Source organism: Arachis hypogaea, chromosome 20, assembly GCF_003086295.3.
Source record: "Arachis hypogaea cultivar Tifrunner chromosome 20, arahy.Tifrunner.gnm2.J5K5, whole genome shotgun sequence".
NCBI lineage: Eukaryota > Viridiplantae > Streptophyta > Magnoliopsida > Fabales > Fabaceae > Arachis > Arachis hypogaea.
The window spans coordinates 138,485,268-138,505,847 of NC_092055.1; the positions used below are offsets into that span (position 1 = coordinate 138,485,268).

General features: G+C 37.5%; 1 protein-coding gene and 1 long non-coding RNA gene across 3 annotated transcripts; both read right to left on the minus strand.

Annotated features, from left to right (window-relative positions):
- Positions 1-14,996: 14,996 nt before the first annotated feature.
- Positions 14,997-17,240, minus strand: LOC112786505 (putative SWI/SNF-related matrix-associated actin-dependent regulator of chromatin subfamily A member 3-like 1). The gene is made up of 3 exons (XM_025829876.2): positions 17,052-17,240; positions 16,689-16,716; positions 14,997-15,796 (listed from the first exon to the last, which is right to left on the minus strand). The coding sequence occupies exons 1-3, from the start codon at positions 17,238-17,240 to the stop codon at positions 14,997-14,999; spliced, it is 1,017 nt and encodes a 338-aa protein (XP_025685661.1).
- A 1,212-nt stretch (positions 17,241-18,452) lies between these two features.
- On the minus strand, positions 18,453-20,331 carry LOC112782855 (uncharacterized). 2 transcript variants are annotated; one of them, XR_011878360.1, is made up of 4 exons: positions 19,989-20,313; positions 19,681-19,767; positions 19,085-19,181; positions 18,453-18,583 (listed from the first exon to the last, which is right to left on the minus strand). It is a non-coding gene; the product is annotated as an uncharacterized lncRNA (long non-coding RNA). The 2 variants fall into 2 exon arrangements; XR_003816278.2 differs by lacking the exon at positions 18,453-18,583 and having other exon boundaries at positions 18,765-19,181; positions 19,989-20,331.
- Positions 20,332-20,580: the final 249 nt, after the last annotated feature.

Below are 20,580 nucleotides of genomic sequence, written 5' to 3' on the forward strand. Positions count from 1 at the left end.
TCTCAGCATGGTAAAAGTGCCACGCGTATAAGAAATACGGTCCTGAGAATGCCATAGGCAATCCTAGAACTCCGTTATTCAATTAACCAACTTAAGTACTAAACAGAAGCCATAAACAGGGGTAGGTATTCTAAATCTGCCTAACTTACTCAAGTTCAAGCTTAACCTAACATCAAACCATTTCCTCCGTTTTCTCCATCCTTTCATCATTCAGAATGTAACAGAAACAAGCAACCAAACAAGTTCACGCACAAGTAATGATCAAATAGTACAAATAACAAGTATAACAAATAGCAGGTAATATATATCAATTAGGCATACCCAAAAAAATGCATAGCAATCAATACAAACAAATGCATATGATGCATGCCTGTCCTATGGCTGATGGGGCCCATCTGTCGGTTATCCAGCCAACCCGACAAGTCCGAAAACCTTAGACTGTCCCCCGTCGCGCATCCCCAAGAGTCTATGCATAGAGTTGACATTCAATCATCATATAATCACTCAATGGGGGCTATCCATACCCGGGAATTTATACGTGCCCGGTCACCCTTACGACGTAGGGTCAACAGAGTATCGAGATTCAACCTGGAACACGTGGTGGCGAGCCACGGCTCTTACCCAGGGAACTCGTATCTCAGATAGCATTATTCATAAGCCATTTCATAGTCATAATCATTATTTAATCATTCATCAAGCCATGGCATATTAACTCCTTTTATTAACAACCTCCCTTTCACATTTTTCATCGTCATTCCCTTATAATTCAACTTGATTACCCTTTCCGGGTCCTGACCAAACTTTTTATCAAACTCTTCTCATCCTTCTTAATATCGAATAATCTTAAAATCAACCCAACTCTAACATTAAATCAATCACATCACACGAGGATTGAACTTTAACTTCTCGAACTCATGACTATCACTAAGACATCCTCGACACTCTATTTTCTTTTCTATTTTTAATATAGCAAATGAACTCGGAATTGCACAAACTTTATGTCCAGGCGTTCATATTGAAATAAGCTTTCTAACAAACTAAATATCATAATTTTCTGATTTTTCTAGCCTCAGGAATAAAGGAAAAACCGTGACTGCTCTGCAGTGCATAAAACCAGAAAAACAGCAGCAGCATGTGATATTCAAAATTCAATATAAAATCCAAGTTAAATCCAATGACTTTGAAAATTAATGTAGTTAAAATTTACTCATCCAGGTTTCTTTCTCAATTGGTTCTGAGTCAATACCATTTTTAATGAAAAAGTTACATTACCTGGAAGTTAAGTAAAAATGAGACAAAATCTGTTTTAAAAACCAACAAGCTTAGTACCTTTCAATTGGAATAACTTTTATTACAAAACTCCAATTAAGCTAAATTTTGATTTGAGAACCCCTAGCTCATCTAAAAACAAGTGTGTCTTGGTTGCAACCCAATTTCTATTTAATTCTAAGAGTTACAAGCATTGGAAGTTGATGCATAGCTTGCTGAAATCTGTTTCTTTTTAGTTTTGACCACCAATATTCAAAAATTCACAGCTCCCAATCCTCAACTCTTAAAATTCTGAAATTTTAGAGAACTAAAGAAAGTTAATCAAATTTTATAACAAAATTGGTTTCGCTCCAAGACTCAACTCGTAAAAGTCGCAGCAAGACAAACAAGTTGCTGCCTGTTTGATCTTTTCTGCTGCTGGACAGATTTAACAACCTAACTTTAAAAATTTGCCATAAATTGTATATTTAACAAAAAAGTCCCAAAATTTCCAGTTTAGTTCCTTATATTCCCAAGTTTAGCCCAAACTTGGTCTCATGCAATTCCGATCATTACATAATTAGTTACAGCATATACAATACCACCACAACACAACTCTACATCCTTATTAACAAACACCAATTCTAATCCATCATAAATAAATATAAGAGCACACTATTAATAGCTTTCACACCTCATAATTCTAATATATAAATTCACTAACAAATCTATTCTAACAACATTACAAGGCTAATCATTAAATACAACAAACAATCCAACTTATTCTATGGTTCCTCTAACCTGAGTTTTCACAACACCGTAAATATTAAACGTGCGAAACTTAAACCATACCTTGGCCGATCACTTAATTCACCCAAGGCAGCTTCTCAACATAAAATCACAGCCCCTCCAAGCTCAATCAAACAGCCCCAAAGCAAGCCTTGTCACCAACAAAGCTCCAAGTAATCCAAATTCAAGTTCAATGCATAAACACCCTCTTAAACTACACCTAATACACATATATATGTTCCAATTCAGTTCTCTATTACCAAAAACAAGATTGAGCTAGGGTTAGGGTGTTCTTACCATACCCATATGCTCAATAGCTTGAGCCCACAAGTTCCGGAATCTAACTTGAACCTAGAACACAAAAATTAGACAAGATTCACTATAGGTTTTCAAGTTTACCAAAGAAAGAGGGATAGAGATTCTGAACTCAATAGAAGGCTTACCAGAGAAATTGTTTGGATAGAAAGGTAGAGCTCGACGCGCTGAGCGCGTGGCCGCGAACGGTGCGGCAATCGGAGCCCGGATGAGGAAGTTATGGTAGTTGGAAGGAATGGTGAGGGTTAGGTTTCTTCTCTTCTCCCCCTTGCTGTGTTTTTCGTTGCTGTGGTGAAATGGAGAAGATGAAGCTGCTGCTTCATTTATGTTAGGGGCCCGGTTGAACCCATGGGTCCGGTTTGGGCCCCGGTTCAACCGGTTCGGCCCTTCCGGTCCGATTTTGGGCCAAATTATCGAAATTGGTATCAAAATTTTCGTTTCGACGAGCTCTATCCTATTTCAATATTAGTTTTGTATTTTTAACTTTCCTAATTAAAATTCAATATATTAACTAATAATTTACCGATTTTAGCGGGGTTTACATCCTACCCACCTAATTAGGAATTTTGTCCTCAAAATTCAGAGGGAGTTACCTGAAAAGAGGTGTGGGTAGTCCTTTCGCATCTCTGATTCAAGCTCCCAGGTATGTTCTTCAATACCTGCCCGACTCCAAGCTACTTTCACCAAAGAAACTTCCTTTCCGCGGAGACGTTTGGTGCTGGTATCATCAATCCTAACCGGAGTTACTGGAAGCGTCAGGTCTTCTCTCACTTGGACTGATTCCGGTTCTAGGACATGACTAGGATCAAAAGTGTATTTACGAAGCTGCGATACATGGAACACGTCATGCAGGTTCGAAAGATGTGGTGGTAACGCGATCCTATACGCCACTGGTCCAATTCTCTTCAGGATTTCAAACGGTCCAATGTAACGGGGATTTAACTTCTTGGTTTTGATGGACCTCCCTATTCCAGTGGTTGGAGTAACCTTCAAGAAGACGTACTCTCCTTCCTCAAATTCTAGAGGCTTCCGTCTTCGGTCTGCATAGCTCTTCTGACGGCTTTGAGCTTCAAGCATTCGACTCCGAATTCTCTTTATTTGCTCAGTGGTTTCACTTACCATTTCAGGTCCTATCAAGCTCTTTTCTCCTGCTTCGTACCAACATAATGGAGACTGGCATTTTCTTCCATACAAAGCCTCATATGGAGCCATTCCAATACTTGCATGATAGCTATTGTTATAAGCAAATTCTACCAAAGGCATATATCGATCCCAGCTCGCCGGTTGATCCAAAACACAAGCTCTTAACATGTCTTCCAAGGTTTGGATTGTTCTTTCTGATTGGCCATCCGTCTGAGGATGATAGGCAGTGCTTAAGCTCAATTGAGTGCCAAAAGCTCGTTGAAATGCACCCCAGAACCGTGATGTAAAGCGAGGATCTCTATCCGATACAATGGTGGAAGGTACGCCATGTAACCTCACAATCTCCTTTATATATAAGCGCGCCAACTCCTCCATAGAACAACTTATCCGAATAGGCAGAAAATGAGCTGATTTGGTCAATCGGTCTATAACCACCCAAATAGCATCACAACCGGTCCGAGTCCTTGGTAAGCCCAAAACAAAATCCATAGCAATGCTCTCCCATTTCCACTGTGGAATCTCCAAAGGTTGAAGGGTTCCTGCTGGCTTTTGGTGTTCGATCTTAACTTTCTGACAAGTTAGGCATTTAGAAACATGTAACGCCACATCATTTTTCATTCCTGGCCACCAGAACATCGTTTTTAAGTCTTGGTACATCTTAGTGCTTCCAGGATGAATGGAGAACCCGCTCTTATGAGCTTCCTTCAATATGTTATGTCGCAAATCCCCAACATCTGGCACAATTATCCGGCCCTTGAACCTCCACAATCCATCTCTATCTTCTGACACTCTCCATTGCTTGCCTTTCTCAATCGCCGGCAAAATCTTATACAATTCTTGGTCGTTCTGATGAGCCTTTATCAGTTCAGCCTTGAATTCGCTTGAGATCTGTAATTGGCTTAAGCATAAAGTCCCAAACTCTTCTCTGATTCCCAATTTCAATCCTTCGAAGGCTCTCAACAACTCTTCCTCTCTCAGCATCATCCAAGCAGCACATAGGGATTTTCTACTCAAGGCATCCGCCACTACATTCGCCTTTCCCGGATGATAGTTTAGCTCGAAGTCATAATCCTTCAGAAGTTCCATCCACCTCCTCTGACGCATATTCAATTCTTTTTGTTCAAACAGGTACTTCAGACTCTTATGGTCCGAGAAGACTTGAAATTTCACTCCATAGAGATAATGCCTCCAAATCTTCAAGGCAAAGACAACGGCTGCAAGTTCCAAATCATGAGTCGGATAGTTTCTTTCATGAGGTCTTAATTGACGTGAGGCATAAGCTACAACCTTATGATGCTGCATCAACACGCATCCTAAACCTTTCAAGGATGCATCACAGTACACCTCGAATGGTTCTCTCGGCTCAGGCAACACTAGTACAGGGGCGGTAGTCAATATCTGCTTTAAGGCAAGGAAACTCTCCTCACACTCGGGAGTCCACACAAAAGGAACATCCTTCCTGGTCAGCTTCGTTAAGGGTAAAGAGAGCTGTGAAAACCCTTTAATGAACCTTCGATAATAACCCGCCAAGCCTAAGAAACTCCTGATTTCCGTCACTGAAGTTGGCCGCTCCCAATTCATCACCGCCTCAACCTTAGCGGGATCCACTGCTATTCCTTGTTTACTTACCACATGGCCAAGAAATTTCACCTCAGACTTCCAGAACTCACACTTGGATAGCTTGGCATACAACTTCCTATCCTTCAGAATTTGTAGCACTGTTCGCAAGTGTTCAGCATGCTCATCCTCAGTCTTAGAATAGATAAGAATGTCGTCAATAAACACAACAACAAACTTATCCAGATATGGATGGAAAATTCTGTTCATGTAATCCATGAATATCGCCGGAGCGTTAGTTAGTCCGAAGGACATCACGGTATATTCATAGTGGCCATAGCGCGTTCTGAAGGCAGTCTTTGGGATATCCTCATCTCTAACCCTTATCTGGTGGTATCCGGATCGTAGATCAATCTTGGAGAACACGCCAGCTCCCTGTAATTGGTCCATCAGGTCATCAATCCTTGGCAGCGGATATTTATTCTTCACTGTAACCTTATTCAGCTGCCTATAGTCAACACATAAGCGCATGGTTCCATCTTTCTTCTTCACCAATAATACTGGCGCACCCCACGGAGATACACTTGGTCGGATAAAATTCTTACCCAACAGATCCTCCAGTTGAGACTTCAATTCGGCCATTTCTAGAGGCGACATCCTGTAAGGAGCACTCGAGATTGGTCCGGCCCCAGGTACTAAATCAATAGCAAACTCAACTTCCCGTTTCGGTGGAAATTCATCAATATCATCAGGGAACACCTCCGGAAACTCACACACAACTGGGATTTGTTCCAAATCTTGATCATCACCCGAAACACCCGCAGCTAGCAACAATATCCCCTGACATTCAGCCCCAGAACAGTTCACCATCATGGAATTCAAGTAGTAGTTATTCACTACAACCGGCCCTTCAGTGTCTTCAGGCATGAAATACACTGTTTTCGCCGAGCAATCTAATAGAACGCGGTTCTTGGATAACCAGTCCAATCCCAGAATGAGATCAAGACCAGTCATCGTCAAACAAATTAAGTTATGCACGAAATCACGCCCTTGTACTCGAAAAGGAACTTGGGGGCACCCTAATCTAGTCACCATAGCCTCGTGGGTAGCATTATATACCTTTAAATCATACCCCAGTACTACTATTTTCAATCCTAGCTTATCAGCCTTCTCAAATGCAATAAAAGTATGTGAAGCTCCAGAATCAAACAAAGCATTCAAAGTTTTACCCGCCATCTCACATTTACCTCGGATCAATGCCTCTGACCCCTCAGCGCCTATAGAAGAAGTAGTGTATACCCTTCCTGGTTGCTGCACCCTGCCTGTCTCATATCTCTTCTTCTCGGGGCAACCACTAGCCAAGTGTCCCGGCTGCCCACAGGAGTAACAGACTCCAGTCCCAAACCTACATTGTCCTGAATGATACTTTCCACATCTGTGGCAACTCATATCCTGCTGTGGCTGCTTACCCTGTCTCCTTCCCTGATTAGCATTGGTATTAGGCCTCCTGGAGTTGCCTTGCCCCTGATTATTCTGAGGAACAAAGCTACCACGCTTGAACTGTCTGCCTCTGGGTGCAAAATTTCTCCCTGTGGTCCTCTGGAATGGCATCCTCATACCCCCTTTTTCTGCTGCAGCCCTTCTAACACAATCCTCTGCCACCCTGCTCCTATTTACCAACTCAGAAAACACCCGAATCTGCATAGGCGCCACAAAGCTCTGAATGTCACTCCTAAGGCCTCCTTCATACTTTATGCATTTCCACTCAGCAAAGTCCTCAGGAGCTCCCTGACAGATGCGTGAGAAGCGGCACAATTCCTCAAACTTACTGGTATACTCAGTGATGGTCATCTGTCCCTGTTTAAGCTGAAGGAGTTCGAGTTCTCTGGCATTTCTAACTGAAGTGGGGAAATATTTTTTATAGAATTCATCTCGGAACAACTCCCAAGATATCACAATCCCATCAGGTTGCAAAATGCGCCTCATGCCCTGCCACCAGTGCTGAGCTTCACCATGCAACTGATAGGTCCCAAACTCAACCCACTGCTCATCCGGAACCTGTTGAGCCTGTAATGCTCGCTCAATGGCCTGTATCCAATTATCAGCATCAGTCGGATTCGAGGTCCCTCTGAAAGTTGGAGGGTGAACCTTCAGGAAGGAATGCAGTGACATAGGACCATTCTCACCATTATTGCCATTATTTCCATTATTAATTTGATTTCCCAGGGCTTCAGCTGTTGCTTGCATTGCTGCTGCCATATTGCCTAATGCAGCCATGAAGTCTATAGGATTAGGAGTGTTTCCTGATGCCTCAGGCATGGCATTGCCTATTCGGCCTCTACCTCGCCCGCGTCCGCGTCCGCGAGTAGACATCTGGTCCCTATACACACCAAACAGGTGATATCAAGTTGATCAGTCTCAATATCGCAAGTTCAGTGCTTTAAGTCCCAAATGCATGCTCAGGAACGTTTATGCCACATACATCAATTAGATATCCTAATAGCACATAAACACATACACAGAGAATGCACAAAAGCACAATCAGTCCGTCCTCAGGCTCTATAGGAACGAACAGCTCTGATACCATAATGTAACACCCTACTACACAGTGTTTTATGCTTAAGTCATAGAACAGAGGTAGTGTGGTATTACAGACCTTTAATAGTAAGGATATACATATAATACTGAAAGAAATAATATACTAGGAGCCTTGAAACAGAGCGGGTAAACAAAAATCGCAAAATAAAAAGCGCAACGCTCAAGGAATAGGATTACTTGCGTGCTAAGAAACCTAATAGGAACATGATAAAACAATAAACGAAGGGATAAAGAAAAGCCAAGGAACAACATAACTAGCCTCTGACTCAGCCTGCGAAGCTAAGGCTGGCCGGAGGATACATATATACATATAAACATACATAAGTGTCCCCAAAATATACCAAAATACCAAAGTAAACTCCTATCTCTCCCTCAACCTCTAAGAGGAGCAGCATACATAAGTTACTTGGAGAGTAAGCTACACATATACATACATATATACAAATAGAAACCAAAATATACCCAAGGACTACTTCGCTTTCCAGAATCCAGACGCCTAGCGAGGAGCCTCTCGACCTGCATCTGAGAAACAACAATACAATATGGAATGAGAACCGGAGGTTCTCAGCATGGTAAAAGTGCCACGCGTATAAGAAATACGGTCCTGAGAATGCCATAGGCAATCCTAGAACTCCGTTATTCAATTAACCAACTTAAGTACTAAACAGAAGCCATAAACAGGGGTAGGTATTCTAAATCTGCCTAACTTACTCAAGTTCAAGCTTAACCTAACATCAAACCATTTCCTCCGTTTTCTCCATCCTTTCATCATTCAGAATGTAACAGAAACAAGCAACCAAACAAGTTCACGCACAAGTAATGATCAAATAGTACAAATAACAAGTATAACAAATAGCAGGTAATATATATCAATTAGGCATACCCAAAAAAATGCATAGCAATCAATACAAACAAATGCATATGATGCATGCCTGTCCTATGGCTGATGGGGCCCATCTGTCGGTTATCCAGCCAACCCGACAAGTCCGAAAACCTTAGACTGTCCCCCGTCGCGCATCCCCAAGAGTCTATGCATAGAGTTGACATTCAATCATCATATAATCACTCAATGGGGGCTATCCATACCCGGGAATTTATACGTGCCCGGTCACCCTTACGACGTAGGGTCAACAGAGTATCGAGATTCAACCTGGAACACGTGGTGGCGAGCCACGGCTCTTACCCAGGGAACTCGTATCTCAGATAGCATTATTCATAAGCCATTTCATAGTCATAATCATTATTTAATCATTCATCAAGCCATGGCATATTAACTCCTTTTATTAACAACCTCCCTTTCACATTTTTCATCGTCATTCCCTTATAATTCAACTTGATTACCCTTTCCGGGTCCTGACCAAACTTTTTATCAAACTCTTCTCATCCTTCTTAATATCGAATAATCTTAAAATCAACCCAACTCTAACATTAAATCAATCACATCACACGAGGATTGAACTTTAACTTCTCGAACTCATGACTATCACTAAGACATCCTCGACACTCTATTTTCTTTTCTATTTTTAATATAGCAAATGAACTCGGAATTGCACAAACTTTATGTCCAGGCGTTCATATTGAAATAAGCTTTCTAACAAACTAAATATCATAATTTTCTGATTTTTCTAGCCTCAGGAATAAAGGAAAAACCGTGACTGCTCTGCAGTGCATAAAACCAGAAAAACAGCAGCAGCATGTGATATTCAAAATTCAATATAAAATCCAAGTTAAATCCAATGACTTTGAAAATTAATGTAGTTAAAATTTACTCATCCAGGTTTCTTTCTCAATTGGTTCTGAGTCAATACCATTTTTAATGAAAAAGTTACATTACCTGGAAGTTAAGTAAAAATGAGACAAAATCTGTTTTAAAAACCAACAAGCTTAGTACCTTTCAATTGGAATAACTTTTATTACAAAACTCCAATTAAGCTAAATTTTGATTTGAGAACCCCTAGCTCATCTAAAAACAAGTGTGTCTTGGTTGCAACCCAATTTCTATTTAATTCTAAGAGTTACAAGCATTGGAAGTTGATGCATAGCTTGCTGAAATCTGTTTCTTTTTAGTTTTGACCACCAATATTCAAAAATTCACAGCTCCCAATCCTCAACTCTTAAAATTCTGAAATTTTAGAGAACTAAAGAAAGTTAATCAAATTTTATAACAAAATTGGTTTCGCTCCAAGACTCAACTCGTAAAAGTCGCAGCAAGACAAACAAGTTGCTGCCTGTTTGATCTTTTCTGCTGCTGGACAGATTTAACAACCTAACTTTAAAAATTTGCCATAAATTGTATATTTAACAAAAAAGTCCCAAAATTTCCAGTTTAGTTCCTTATATTCCCAAGTTTAGCCCAAACTTGGTCTCATGCAATTCCGATCATTACATAATTAGTTACAGCATATACAATACCACCACAACACAACTCTACATCCTTATTAACAAACACCAATTCTAATCCATCATAAATAAATATAAGAGCACACTATTAATAGCTTTCACACCTCATAATTCTAATATATAAATTCACTAACAAATCTATTCTAACAACATTACAAGGCTAATCATTAAATACAACAAACAATCCAACTTATTCTATGGTTCCTCTAACCTGAGTTTTCACAACACCGTAAATATTAAACGTGCGAAACTTAAACCATACCTTGGCCGATCACTTAATTCACCCAAGGCAGCTTCTCAACATAAAATCACAGCCCCTCCAAGCTCAATCAAACAGCCCCAAAGCAAGCCTTGTCACCAACAAAGCTCCAAGTAATCCAAATTCAAGTTCAATGCATAAACACCCTCTTAAACTACACCTAATACACATATATATGTTCCAATTCAGTTCTCTATTACCAAAAACAAGATTGAGCTAGGGTTAGGGTGTTCTTACCATACCCATATGCTCAATAGCTTGAGCCCACAAGTTCCGGAATCTAACTTGAACCTAGAACACAAAAATTAGACAAGATTCACTATAGGTTTTCAAGTTTACCAAAGAAAGAGGGATAGAGATTCTGAACTCAATAGAAGGCTTACCAGAGAAATTGTTTGGATAGAAAGGTAGAGCTCGACGCGCTGAGCGCGTGGCCGCGAACGGTGCGGCAATCGGAGCCCGGATGAGGAAGTTATGGTAGTTGGAAGGAATGGTGAGGGTTAGGTTTCTTCTCTTCTCCCCCTTGCTGTGTTTTTCGTTGCTGTGGTGAAATGGAGAAGATGAAGCTGCTGCTTCATTTATGTTAGGGGCCCGGTTGAACCCATGGGTCCGGTTTGGGCCCCGGTTCAACCGGTTCGGCCCTTCCGGTCCGATTTTGGGCCAAATTATCGAAATTGGTATCAAAATTTTCGTTTCGACGAGCTCTATCCTATTTCAATATTAGTTTTGTATTTTTAACTTTCCTAATTAAAATTCAATATATTAACTAATAATTTACCGATTTTAGCGGGGTTTACATAAATAATTCTAACATTGATAGAATATTATTTTTAGATAGAAAAAATTTAAAATGTATTTATTCTATTTTAAAAATTAATATTCACATTTAACTTAGGATTTCAACAAATATGACAAAAAATATTATATTTTTTAGTTAAAAAGGCAAAATATCTATAAATATATTTTTGTACTTTAGCTTTAGATTTTTTTAAAAAAATTGGTAAGTTAATAGAATCAAATCATATTTCTATAACATATATAAGAATGTATATTACACATAAATAAAAAATGTTAGGTGTAATAAGAACAAATACATAAGTTAAAGTAAAATTTAGAAAAATAAAAACTAATAAAATATTGAAGAAAAGAAATATAGATAGAAGATAAATAAAATTATTAGACGGAAGAAAAATAATTTAATAAATTTTATGTGTATATGAAAGAGGAATAAAAAGAAGATATACAGTACCTTGTTTAATTTAATAAGATTTATGAAAATAAACACATAGAATAAGAGAATAAAAAAAATAATAATAAATTAAATATTTGAATTAATATAAAAAATAAAAAATAATAAAATAATAATAATTTATTATAATTTTAATCTTTTAATATAATTAATTAATAACAATATAATTAATCTACCATAATTTTAATATAAATTTTTAATATAATTAATTTTAATTAAATAATCAAATAAATTAAATATAAATATGTCTAATTTAATCGTATAAAGAAATAGTAAATTTTCTACAATTAAACATATTTTATATATATATATATATATATATATATATATATATATTAGGATAAAACGTCATTTTAAAATAAAATTATTATTATTAATGACATATAAATATTAAAATAATAAAATTATATTAATACATAAATTGAAATATATTATTAGAATAAAAAGTTACAAAAATTAAAATAACTGAAAATATCGCATTCCTAAAATTAAAGTTGGAATATTGGATTTGGAAAAATAATAAATTTTTTTATTTTATTTCAGAAAAATCCCTGTATTAAATTTTTAGTTGACTTCTATTTATTGTAATACTCTTTTTAAAATTCTTGATAAGGTTATTCTGCTAGCCCCTCTCAGTAATTATCTTTTTAGCCTTTGCTTTCTTTTTAAAAGTCAGCTTGTTTATTATTATTACTAGTGCATTAATATTAATCCACAATTTTATAAATTAAATATGAATAAAAGATTATGGGTTCAACTCTTGGTGTTAAATTTTTTTATATAATAAATTGTATATGATAAAGGGTATCAAAAAAAATTGTGCACTAAATCCCCTCCAATCCTTATTATTTATGTAATAGATTATTATTATTATTATTATTATTATTATTATTATTATTATTATTATTATTATTATTATTAATTGGAAATATTTATTAATTACATTGATAATACGTAAAACTTGCTTCTGTGTAACTTTTTTTCTTTTTCAGAATATTTAAATGATTTTCTTTTTATATGTTAATTTTTACAGAATTGCTACACATTTAAGTATTTTGTCATTTAAATTTATTCAAGTAGGTCCAATACCAACAAAAATCACTCTCATTAAAAGAGCATCATTACACACGCTTTTTCTTCTTCTTCGTGCACGCAGATTTTTCTTCTGCTTCTCCTCCTCTTTCTCTTTTTCTTCCCCTCTTTCGTTATCGTCATCACCAACAACACTAACATTTTGCCAATAGATTATTTTTTTAATTGAATTGAATTGAATTGATAATCTCTAAATTGTAAGCACAAGTGTTTTGAATTTGATTTTATATAATGGATAATGTTCTGTTCATTTAGTACTATACAATTGTTTCACCTTAATAACATGTTCAGTTCATTATGAATTGAATTGAATGGACGCAGGTGTTCTGAATTGAATTGATAATCTCTAAATTGTAGGCACAAGTATTTTGAATTTGATTTTATATAATTGATAATGTTCCGTTCATTTAGTACTATACAACTGTTTCACCTTAATAACGTATTCGGTTCATTATGCAGAAAGTTGTTTTTAATTTGATTTTATATAATGGATAATGTTCCATTCATTTATTATTATATAATTGTTTCACCTTAATAACATGTTCGGTTCATTATTACTTGAATTAAATTGTTTTGAATTTAATAGACGTAGGTGTTTTTAATTGAATTGAATTGATAATCTCTAAGAGGAGGAGAAGAAGAAAAACCTACGTGTGCAAATTTGGAAGAAGAAGAAGAAATCTGCATGTGTTTCGTTGGAAGAAGAAGAAGAAGAAAGAGGAGGAGAAGAAGAAGGGAAGAAGAAGAATCTGCGCGTTAGAAGAAGGAGAAGAAAAACGAGGAGGAGGAGGAGGAGAAAGAGAAGTAGCGCGTGATTTAAAAAGTTGTTACAATAACTTGAATAGACTTAGATAAGAATTTTAATTGGATGTAGAGTTTTATTCTAATTAATTTTTAGAGTTAATACTCAATTTAGTCCCTGAACTTGCACGCGAGTCTCAATTTAGTCCCTGGAGTTTTAATTACCTCTATTTAGTTCGCAAATTTTATAAACGTGCCTCACATTAATCCCTGTGATGATTTTTAGTTCAAAAACATTAATGGAGCGTTGAAATGAACAATCAAATGCCACACTAAAACTTGTAAAATGATATAGTTTTTGTTTTGGCATTTAAATAACTCAAAAATGATGTAGCATCATTTATTTTGTTAGGTAAAGTTTCAATAAACACCACTTATGATGTTGTTTTTGGATTATTTGAATGTCAAAATCAAAACGACATCATTTTACAGTCTAACGTGGCGTTCGCCTATCTATGACAGCATTCTATTAATGTCTATACGTAAAAAATTGTTTCAAAGACTAACCTAAGTTATGTTCGCAAAATTTGAGGACTAAATAAAGACAATTGAAATTTTATAGACTAAATTAAGACTTGTATACAAATTCAAGGACCAAATTGAATATTATCTCTAATTTTTAATAGGAATGCAGTTGAAGTGTTACGATTAAGGAGTGGTCTTAAATTGATAAAATATTGAAGTAAATAATAATAGTTCCTTTTCGGCTTTTCCTTCAAGTATATAGATTAAAATGAAACTTACGAATTAATCTGATGGAGTAAATGCATTTGTCATGTGAAGGATACCTTTCCTTTTTTTGTCATTTGTCTACAAAATCTTATTTGTATTTAAAGTAGCTAAAATATTATTTTTAGAAATTTATTTTCAAAAGCAATTCTCATATATCATAAATGGCAAGTCATAGCATTTTCTTTTTCTCAATAGATCTATAACACCAACAACCAAAACAAAAAAAATAACCAATTAATGCAGTTGAGAATCCCATAACATAAAAGTGGATACAAAATTTAACACACAATCCTGCAATTGAACAAGCACCTAGCAACCATCATTAGTGCTTTGCTAACTCAAAAAATCTTAAACAAGGGTTGTTAACTTATTATATTTAATATAACTTGAGAATCCAATTAACCAAAAAGAATAGAGATTGCATGAATAAGGCGATGCAAGTAAAATACACTGCATAAAAAAACCTGATCTGGCGAAGCAACACCTTTTTTTTTTTTGGCAAATTATGCCCATAGATTTAACACAAAAGGACAGACTTTGATAAAGTTCAATTCCATCATTCTATTTACTATTTAGTAAACCACCAGCATCACCAGCTAAGATTAATCCAACTGTTTAGTAACAGATATTTGATAACTACATCGTTTTAGAGGAACAAATGGAATTGGTATACCCTACCTGTTTAGGAATCTACATCAAGTAAAGCCAATATTTCTATATACTATTTCTATCAAATTAAAGGTCCTCACAAACTGATTAAACCTAAAATTTACACATGCAAGCAACTCATTCAAAATTGGAGCAATGGAACCATCATTCTATGGACATAAGGAAATTTAGATCTTTATACTTCAGATCTTTATACTTCAGGCTACCAGAATGACTTCCCCTCTTCTCCTCCTGCAACATCAGCATCTTTTCCTCAATGCTGTCCCAAACAACCAATCTAACAATCCTCACAGCCTCTTTCTTTCCGATGCAATGGACGCGATCCATTGCCTGTTCCTTGACAGCCGCATTCCACCATGGCTCCATGAAATACACCGTGGTGGCGGCTGTGAGATTTACATCTGCACCTGAAACCCTAAGGCCTGCAAGCAGAACAGTCGGTCCATTTTCTTTAGTGTCTTGAAATTGATCAATAACACCAGCCCTCTGTTCAGCCGTCATCAAGCCATCAATGCGCAAAGTCTTGAAACCAGCCTCCTTCAACGTCACTTTCAATAACACTAACACCTTGCGAAATTGTGAAAACACAACCGATTTTGCTGTTGGCTTCTGTTCTCTTGATTCTTTGAGAAATTTTATCAACGCAGATGTTTTGGAAGATAACTCTTTATCCGATGATGAGGATGTAGAGGTACTATCAGCTCTAGAAGGCTCGATTGGGGCTGAGAACAAGTCAGATTCAGATAGAGCTCTACGGCAAAGAGGACAATGAGGGGATCCGCTGGATTGTATAATTCTCAGAATACAGACTCGGCAGAAGATGTGACTACAGCAGGTGATAACGATGTTTGCTGAAGGAGAAGAGCAAATTGGGCACTCATAAGCTTCACATTCTTGCAGCGTTTCAACTAACCTTCGCAACAACCGTGGGTTATTGGAAACATCTGCTCAAAAACAGTATGGTTAGTAGAATATACTAAATGTCATTTTTACCTCTTCACAGTTATCACAGAAAATAGATATTTCTATCTGAATCAACATACCAAGACATCATTCATATTGTGAAACCAGGAGCCGAAAAGAACTGTGTATATTCTTTAAAATGTTTTAAGGGAGATTAAAACGAATTCATCCATATTGCAAGATTCAAGACACTGAGCACTCTGGAATTTGATAAAAAGAAATTAATTGTACATCAGACACTAAATTATGTTGAACATTCTGATTCTAATACTGCACTAATCCAAAGAAGTGCCAGTAATTTTCGGGAATTATGACTCAGTCTACAGTGGTAAGTTTGGTGTCTCTTTAAATTTAAGGATCCAAAGTTTCAGCATCATGCGTTAAAATTTTGTGAAAATCCTGTTCTCAGGTTTACACTTCCATTTCATGAGAAGGATGTAAATTTACTGTAATAAAGTAAGCGACGACCTTGAAGCAGTCACATGGAATTATGGATTATGGAACAGAAAGAGAAAACATGAAAAACATTGATAAATTGAATATAGGAATCTACTAAGTAAATATCTACTGTCTACTGTGTGACAAGGAGAGTATATACCTTCAAGAGTTAATCGGAATGTGTTTGCGAGATCACTGGGGCACAATGCTACATCACACAGACTTGGCAAAGATGCAAAATGGTACTTAGTACAGCAGGAAACTTAACTCTTTTGGTATCCTTCCTCATTAAAAGCATCACTTCACCTTTTATCCAATTATACACTTTACGTTCTTCTTCATTAAGTTCAACATATAGAGTCTCAATATTTTTGGTAGCACCCCTAACATTTCATTGTCTTTTGTTCTTCTTAACAAAATTGCCTTCATCAATACCTGATGAAAAACAAGTTGGTAAAACAATCTGAAAGACCGAAACCACTTATACAAGAAACAAAAACCCAAAACACCTAAGATCATTCAGCCAAACGCCAGAGAACATTCAACACAACTACACAAAGAAATAAGAAAAATGGAAGGACAATATTTCACAGATTTGACCAAATTCTTCACAGCAATACAATCTTAACTCTTTAGTCTCAAGTAATGTGTGGAACAGGCTTAAAATACATGTAATGTGCTGAATTCAGCTTAGGCTAATGACTAATGTAATGAAACAGAAAGCTTTGATCACAACAATGCAACACAATTCAGTGGTATCTGAATTCCAAAATATAAGAATTAAAGAAAGACTCATACCTCGAGTCGCTTGTGGCAGCTGTCGAGGCCTTGATTTATAGGGCGCTGAATGAACCAGTTCCAACTTTCTCTATTGGAGAATGGTTCAAAATCCAGGAAACTCATGAATGCAAATGCGTCCACGTAGCCATCCTCGATGGATATGGCCGTGACAGTCCACCTCCTCTTGGAATTGTGGTGCATCACCATTTGCCTTCGCCCGGCTCCTGAAAGTTTTATGCCCTCAACCTGATCCAAAATAATCCTATTCCAAACAACTCTCTTTTACCGGCTGCTCGGCCCCTTTGTTCTCCAAAACCAGTGTAGCTTAAGTAATGTTAACCAAATCGTTAGCCATCAACTCCTCAGGAGCCCTTACCCTTTTGTTATCATAGTACCTCAAATAAGACAATGAATCTGAAAAAATGTGATCCTCCAATTGTGAAATCCAAGTCGACACCACCGACACTGGACACCGTTACCTTTATCAAGCGCCACAAAGAGAGAGCAAAGTGAGAGTCTTTCCGAGCCCTGTTTCATCAGCCAAGATCCCTCTCTTCCAAGGTTCTGGCTTTGCAGACCTACTCTTTTTTGTTAAAAGGTTCAAAAACTCTCCCCTGCTTTCCACCCAAAACGGCGGAAGCTCCTCGCTTTCCTCTCTGGGCGGAGAAAGCAGGGAAGTTTTTGAATCTCTTAACAAAAAAGAGTAGGTCTGCAAAGCCAGAACCTTGGAAGAGAGGGATCTTGGCTGATGAAACGGGGCTGAAAGACACTCACTTTGCTCTCTCTTGTGGCGCTTGATAAAGGTAACGTCTCCTGTGGCGGATCTTGGCTGATGAAACGGGGCTCGGAAAGACTCTCACTTTGCTCTCTCTTGTGGCGCTTGATAAAGGTAACGTCTCCTGTGGCGCTTGATAAAGGTAACGTGTCGGTGGTGTCAACTTGGATCACAATCGGAGGATCACATTTTTCCAGATTCACTGTCTTATTTGAGGTACTATGGTAATAAAAGGGCAAAAACTGCGGAGAAGTTGATGGCTAACGATTTGGTTATCACTACTTACGCTACACTGGTTTTGGAGAACAAAAAGGCCGAGCAGCCGGTAAAAGAGAGTTGTTTGGAATAGGATTATTTTGGATCAGGCTGAGGGCATAAAACTTTCAGGAGTCGGGCGAAGGCAAATGGTGATGCACCTTAGTTCCAAGAGGAGGTGGGCTGTTACGGCCACACCCATCGAGGATGGCTACGTGTACGCATTTGCATTCATGAGTTTCTGGATATTGAACCATTCTCCAATAGAGAAAGTTGGAACTGGTTCATTCAACGCCCCATAAAAGGAAGAAGCAAAGCACGGCCACTCACCTTCGACGGAGACACAGACGGCAACCACGGCAAACGGCAAGCTGCTCCAACCTCCAAGCCACGAAGAGAGAAGCCAGTGGACGACGTGCCGAGCTACCTGGGTTCTGGACCTGGGGAAGAGGAAGAAGCGGAGGCGCCGAGAAGGGAGAACCTGGGGACGACGGTGGCAAGGAACCTGAGGAAGAAGCGGCTAGGGTTTTGCTTCAAAGGGCTCGTTCATGAATGATGGGGAAGGGGGAGGGTTTCACGCATAGTTGTAAGAACCGAACCGGTGATCAAACCGGTCATGTTACTGGTTCATTGGTTTACCAGTTCAACCGATAAATCACTGGTTGAACTGATAAAACCGGTTCTATGTAAATAAAAAAATATAAAAGTAACTTCCCTTTTTTCATTATAATAAAATGTTTATTTAAACATATTCTAGTGTTAATACATATGTTTAGTTGTGTATCACAAATAATATCAAAGGTTGATCAATTTCAACTTACAAAAATTCGTCTCATATGTACCAGTATGTACTATGTACCAAAGGGCATAGAATATGGTTGACGAATATCATGTTATGAAAGAGTTTAATCAAAGTTAAAATTCAAACCCAGCAGCCAAGCTTCTAATCTACAAAATGCTAAAACCTTTGATAATAATTTGCATGGTAATAGAAATACCATAACGGTAAATAACACAATACCTATAACTAAATCCAAGTAGGGCAACTTATTAAGCAACTGGTATATCGCTTCTATGGAGTAACAACCTCAAGCCTTGTTTGGTGCTTCTCCAACTTTCTGCAGCAAGACATGACAAGATGAGTCCTAAGCAAGTTGATATGATGCACAGAAAATCCGAAAATAAAATTTGTGAATGATATATGAATGCTAGAATATGCATTTAGCCTAATCATGCCAGTCACATTTAGCATATCTAACTGAAATTCAGAACCTCATAAACTAGGTTGGTAATTTCATGAATTGAAGAAAGAGAACCCAAACTTAGAAACCATGCCAATTACAATTCAGTAATAATATATCTTCGTGAACATCTTCCTAAATATTCTCCTGATTTCTAAATAGTGAGAACATAAAAAGCACTCGTTAGTTTCTTTGTTTATAAATTAGAAGGATAAATAATTTCTCATTAAGTTTTTGTAGATTTAAATGTAAAAGCAACCATAGAAACTTTATCAAGTAAAATCATGAGAAGAAGATAAATTGCCCCGCAAATTCAGAGTGTAAGAAGTAGTCACAAAATTGAATTCGGACTTCCAATGAAGGTAAAATTATGTACCTCTTCTTTGTTGCCCTTGCCTCTAGTGAAGAACTTGCAATTCCCATAGATGAATGCGCCCCACCCAGCCAACGAAACAAGCACAAACTGCAATGGCAGAAGATTCAGAAATATTTAAAATATTACCATAAACAAATATCAGGGAAACAAGACAATGAAGTAACTAAAAATATAACATAAATATAACACCAATAAACAGAATTTCATAATCAAGAATTAACAAATATATCATAAATAGAATAATTAAAAAACCAGAGATAATGCAGAACGCAGAGAAGTGAAGAATGAGCAATGAGGAGACCACCAACCTGTCCGATAGTCCGAGAGAGGACGCAGAGGACGGAGAGGACGCGATGACGGCGACGACGACGACGACGACGACGTGGAGCCGCGACGAAGGGGACGGCTTGCGACCCAAAACGCGACGGTGAGGTGAGGTTGAGATGTCATTGGAGGCGCACCATTTTCCGGCGAGATGAAGAAGACGACAGGCCCGCGGTGAGTTGATGTGAGGTGAGGTTTTCTTCAACTACGTTGTGATGAGCAGATGAGGTGAGAAAGATTGAAGGAGGGTTAATGCCGTTTGCCCATTTAGGGGATTAGGGTTAGGGGGAAGGGGGTTAGTTCGAGCGTGTGTGTGTGTGTGTTTTTTTTTTTTTTAAATCCAAAAGGTCGTGGTTTTGGAAAAGGGGAAAAAATTCTCGAACCGGCCGGTTATACAAAACCGCCGGTTCTCCGGTTTTTGTCAAAACCGAACGTTTCAAACCAGTTTTTTCCGGTTTTATTTCTTATTTGGTCAGAATGACCAACCGAACCAACTAAATGATCGATTTATCGGTTTTTTAGTTGAACCGGCTAGTTCAGTCCGGTTTTACAACTATGGTTTCCCGAATGGAATGG